This window comes from Schistocerca americana, chromosome 1 (assembly GCF_021461395.2).
Source record: "Schistocerca americana isolate TAMUIC-IGC-003095 chromosome 1, iqSchAmer2.1, whole genome shotgun sequence".
In the NCBI taxonomy this organism is placed as follows: Eukaryota; Metazoa; Arthropoda; class Insecta; order Orthoptera; family Acrididae; genus Schistocerca; species Schistocerca americana.
The window spans coordinates 767,288,248-767,293,665 of record NC_060119.1 but is presented as its reverse complement, the minus strand read 5'-3'; the positions used below and the strand labels follow the sequence as shown (position 1 = coordinate 767,293,665).

Here is a 5,418-nt window from a genome sequence, read left to right as displayed (position 1 = left end):
GCAACAGCTTTATCCTCTTTTGGCCCTGAAACCAATCTCGCACTGCTCTGCTATGATGGACGGTGCTCTGCTCCTGTAATTAAACTGTTATCTCGTTCGTTCATATATTTATATTTAAATAACATATTTGTTAAGCACATTGTATTATTATTTTCCACAGTGTTTAAGAATTCAGGCCCTGTCATAAATAAGTGATCTATATTCAACCGTCCTATTAAGAATGTGGTTTACCCAGTCTGTCAGTATGATGGAGTAACAGGTAGCAACTGCCTAAGAAAAAGTGAGAAATATGTCTACTAGCAGCAATGTAACGTAATTATAACCTATATTTATGTGATGGAAATACTGAATCGAACAATGCACATCTATTTCAGTGGTGGGAGGATGCACCATATCGGATTTGCTGATGACATAACGACAATAATAATAATAATAATAATAATAAAAATCCTGTGGGGCTGATAGTGGAAACCCTCCCCCATATGGGTGGTACCGAGAAAATCAAACACTTGGGGTGAACCAAATACTAACACAATCCTGAACGGCTACTCAATCCGTTGAACCTAAAATCTAGGCACGTCAAAGTGAAAATCACCGTTACTCTGGTCACCGTCTGTTAGCCCAATGAGCTCGGCTGAAAATATTTGCTTCCAAAGGCTTCAACACCCTCTGGTCCTGTCCGGTCCTGGTATCACCCAAGCCAAACCAACGAAACAAAAGCAAACATGAACTGTGCAAGCAAAGTCAATGCTACCCCAGGTGGTACACAACCCGCCTGTCGACAGTCGGCAGTTGGATTTTCGGATTCTGGGGAGTCCAAGTTAGCACGGCAGAGAATATCGAAGATCTCTGGTAAATTTCCCTAGAAGCAGAAAACATGCATTTGAAAACTAAACATCGATACGTTGATCCAAGCACGAAAACTAAATAACCTCACAAAAGAAATCGACCAACAAAAAATTCTCATCCTTGCTCTTCAAGAACCACGACTAACTGACAGTGAAACCTTACATTACGAAAACCATTGCATCTTTAAGAGCGAAATACAACAAAAGGTAGCGAAAGGCGTACCAGTCTTCGGCATTGCTTTTCTCGAACACAGATATATCATGTACTCTGTCAAAGAAATTACACCCATCAACAATCGACTTATGACTATGCTCATTCAGAGCCCCAGTAAAAAATAAACACACATCAATGCACATGGCCCCACCAACATCGAAAATATGAAAAACACCGAAAATGTCGAAAAATCCTGGAACACACTTGAAAATTTACTCTGAGGAAAATTCACCAAGATGACGTCAAAATATTAATGGGAGACTTCAACAAGGGAGACTTCAACAATCTATTTGGGACAGAAAAAACCTGTAGAAAATCATTGGTACAAATTCAACACACCGAAACGCTTAGACCAACGGCTCACGTCTGACTGACATTTGCCAACAATTCAACCACAAAAGGATGTCTTCCCACTTTGGGAAAAAACCAGTTCCCAGGTAACATGCTTGCCTACCAGGTGCAAGCTGCTTTCGTTCGCCTTTCGAGACTCGCTGAAAGCCAGATTTTTAATTCTTTTGTAGCTAAACTACAAGCAGGCAGATACAAACTCAATAAGGGAATCGTAAGAAAACGCTCGAGGAAAATTCGTCTTGCTACTTACAGTAACCCTTAGTGTCAGAGCGAAAACCTTACGTACTGCCAATTTCATAATGCCACTTTTGTTTTCAAAAATGGTTCAAATGGCTCTGAGCACTATGGGACTTAACATATGTGGTCATCAGTCCCCTAGAACTTAGAACTACTTAAACCTAACTAACCTAAGGACATCACACACATCCATGCCCGAGGCAGGATTCGAACCTGCGACCGTAGCAGTCGCGCGGTTCCGGACTGAACCGCTAGACCACCGCGGCCGACATATTTGTTGTTGTTGTGAATACATAATTTTATCTATGAAATGCCACATTTTCATAATACTTGCGAAAGATACAAGAAATGAAGTAAATACAGATCTTTTCGAAGTCGGTAATATCCTACTAATTCGTGTTAAAAAGGCACAATCGTCTTACAGACACTTAATGCTTTATTAAAATAGATTGCCGTCGTGATGTTTCTGTAGTAAGGTGAATTTAATTTGTATTAGTAAAGTGACTATTTTAATTGCGTTTTCCATTAGTTTACTAATCGCAACAGTAATCATCAAAGAGAAATTAATCAGCAGCAGAATTTTCTTTCACGATACCTAAAACAATCTGACAATGCAAAAAGCTGTGTGCAAATTCTACGCCTGTGGAAACCCACTGGTTCTAACGATGTCATTAAACCAGTGTAGTTTTAAGAGTATTTTCGTCTAGAAATGAATTTCCTTGACGGCTGATCGATCAAGAGCGGGAAAGGAAAAATTGTATGAATATATGACGAGAGGGACAAGTGCTTGAGAGGGGATTTCCTTATCAATACGAGTGCCTGAGTGACGACTTTCCCATCAATATCCTGGATAGTTTTGATTCTCAAATCAACATAGTGCATTGTCATGCAGTAGCATAGGTGATGTAATTTTGTTCCTCGATTTTCTTACACTTCGACCGAAAGGTGTGTCAGTTGTTGACAACAAATTCCAGCTGTGTTGCACACACCCCTTGGGGCAGAATTCGGAGCCCAAAACACGCTTTTGAAGCTATCAGATGTTAAATATTATGTTCACACTACTCTTTGCTCTAGTCTACGTCTTTTGGTGGGACATAGCCTTTCATTACTTCTTAGGAAGTTAACGATAAAGCCATCATAACACGTCGCCAGTTACAGTACTGCATAGGAATGCTCAATGAGCGACCTGATGAGGTTCAGTAATAGTCACTCCGTTGATTTTTGATGTTTCGAATTAGAGCATGCAGTACTCCTACACCAGACTTCTGAACTTTGCCTGTTGAATGCAAATGTCGCATGATGGTAAAATGGTAATCTGTCACACATATCAGTAGTCGAGACTTCCTTAATGTGGAAAATCATTCATGCCAGAATGATCTTTGTTGAAACAAGTATATCTTTTTCCCAAAAGCACTCGCTCCACACACAGTTCAAATCTTTCTAGCTGCATCCTCTACATTCACCCCTCTGTTATACCAAAGTAATCGTTGTGTTGCAGATGTTACACCTTTTTCCACTTGCGACTCAATTGTACAATGCTTAACTGTAGTTCACGATTTTCAAGTATGCAAAATCCAATGGTTAACTGCAAGATAATAACTAGAACTTCAAATTCGAAAATGACATTGATACATGCTCTGTCAGTGTAGCGCCGTGTTCACGTGGGCGGCGCCGGATTTCAGGCGGCGGGTGGCGTCTGGCCGGTGGCCGGTAGCCGTTGCAGCGCGAGGAAAAGCTCGACCGTAAGCTGTTATGAATGATTGCGACGCAACCACGAGCTGTCCTGTGGAATTGTTTCTGGAAGTATTTCTTATTGCTGGTGTGTAGAATGTTAAGCGAAGTATCTTCGATGTTCAGTCAGTCTCATAACTTTAGACCGAAATGTGGTTAAAAAAAAAAGTACTGTTGGACGCGAACATGCGACTATAAGTTTAGAATGCACGTCGATTACCACAAGACCAGGGGCTCACTCACTCAAAATCTTGTCGGAAGTAGACAACACTTCCTCCTATCATTTCCGCATTTTGCACTGTTGCCAGATTGTGCAGATGGCAGGACTTAATAGTTGTCAGGGGCAGTCAGTTTTATTGGCCACCTTAAGTGAACGACTCGGACTTAGTTTCTGTGGCGGCCGGCTGGCGGTCAGGTGTTATGTCTAAGACTGTACCTGTCCTGTATGGTGTAGGAGGAAACGACAGAAGGGAAAACAGAATTCGCTCCTGTAGCAACTTGCGTAAGTCTAAGGCCACGTCATCCAAGGCGACGCTGCCCGATTCACGTCCAACTTGGTTAAGTGTAGTGTCTACTGAAAAAAAAAAAAAAAAAAAAAACCATCGATGTGACGACATTAAAAGTGATGGTGTGATGGACGGCACTGTGCCTATGAAATGACCGTATTTAATAATGACGTCAACGTTAAAGTTTTCGATGAGATTGCAGGGCTGTTGTGGTACTATTCCACTAGAGACGTATTTTAGTAGCTGTCATGTATAACATAAGGAGTAATCAAATGAAAACAAGACAACGTCCGAAGTCACTGAGTTTTTCTGACCGATCCATTCTGATGTAATTACTTCTGCGCTGAGAACACAGTACGCGCAGCCTAAATTTATACTGTCGTGTCCACCTCTCGTCACGTCTAGTGGTAAATTCCACACTAGACAGCCGTGTACGGATATTTTTGATCGTATAGTGTAACTCCTCCAGTTTCCACTAGTTGGACCCCGGCTTAGGCGACACCATTGTATGCTCCCCCGCGAGTGAGGCTGTCGGCGCGCGCTAGTTAGCGCCGGAGATATTTGACAGCGGTCACAGGGCGCCCCTCTCCTCCGCGGCGCTCTCAGGAATGAGTCTGGCGCAGCCGGCCGCCCGCCTGCCGCCGCGGGCGACGTCCGCCGCGGGCTGCCGGGCCAGCTTTCTGCGCCCCGCTGGAAACACCCCGCCTCCGCCAACGCTCCCGCCCCTCCAGCCCGCTGCCCGCTCCGCACCCCGCCCTCCACCACCACCCAGCAGCGGGCCCGCGGCGTGGCCCCGGGCACGCCGCCTCTCATTCTGCGCCCGACTTGCCTTTCCCGCTGTGCCGCGCCGCACCGCGCAGATCGATAGCCGCGCGCCCAGTAATCGCTCAGCCGGAGCAGCGCCGCCGCCGCGAACGACCGTCCGTCATCCCTGCTCAGCTCTGCTCAGCAGGCCGCGACCGCAGCGGACTGCACGCGCCTCTCGCTCCGTCCTCTGCGCAGGCAGCACCGCGCCAGCAGCAGTGTTCTACGTTGGCCGTCCATCAGCTACGTTTTTGCATCAGCCGCTGACACAACAAAACTCGAGGAGAGCAAAAAATTGTGATTTCACGTCGTAATGAACTATGTTCCAAGTATTAGCCCATTAAAATTTGTCCAATGCTTTTCCTTTGTGAGTAATATACACTACTGCCCATTAAAATTGCTACACCACGAAGATGACGTACTACAGACGCGAAATTTAACCGACAGGAAGAAGATGCGGTGATATGCAAATGATTAGCTTTCCAGAGCATTCACACAAGGTTGGCGCCGGTGGCGACACCTACAACGTGCTGACATGAGGAAAGTTTCCAACCGATTTCTCATACACAAACTGCAGTTGACCGGCGTTGCCTGGTGAAACGTTGTTGTGATGCCTCGTGTAAGGAGGAAAAATGCGTACCGTCATGTTTCCGACTTTGATAAACGTCGGATTGTAGCCTATCGCGATTGCGGTTTATCGTATCGCGACATTGCTGCTCGCGTTGGT

At 44.9% G+C, this 5,418-nt stretch overlaps 1 protein-coding gene across 1 annotated transcript; it reads left to right on the top strand.

The window, feature by feature from the left end:
* The first annotated feature begins 4,495 nt into the window (after positions 1 to 4,495).
* LOC124594085 (formin-like protein 6) lies at positions 4,496 to 5,005 on the top strand. The gene has a single exon (XM_047132439.1). It carries the CDS (start codon positions 4,496 to 4,498, stop codon positions 5,003 to 5,005), a length of 510 nt encoding a protein of 169 aa, XP_046988395.1.
* Positions 5,006 to 5,418: the final 413 nt, after the last annotated feature.

What these genes read in the sequence shown, in the direction of transcription:
- LOC124594085 (XM_047132439.1), top strand. Translation starts at nt 4,496, where the DNA reads ATGAGTCTGGCGCAGCCGGCCGCCCGCCTGCCGCCGCGGGCGACGTCC.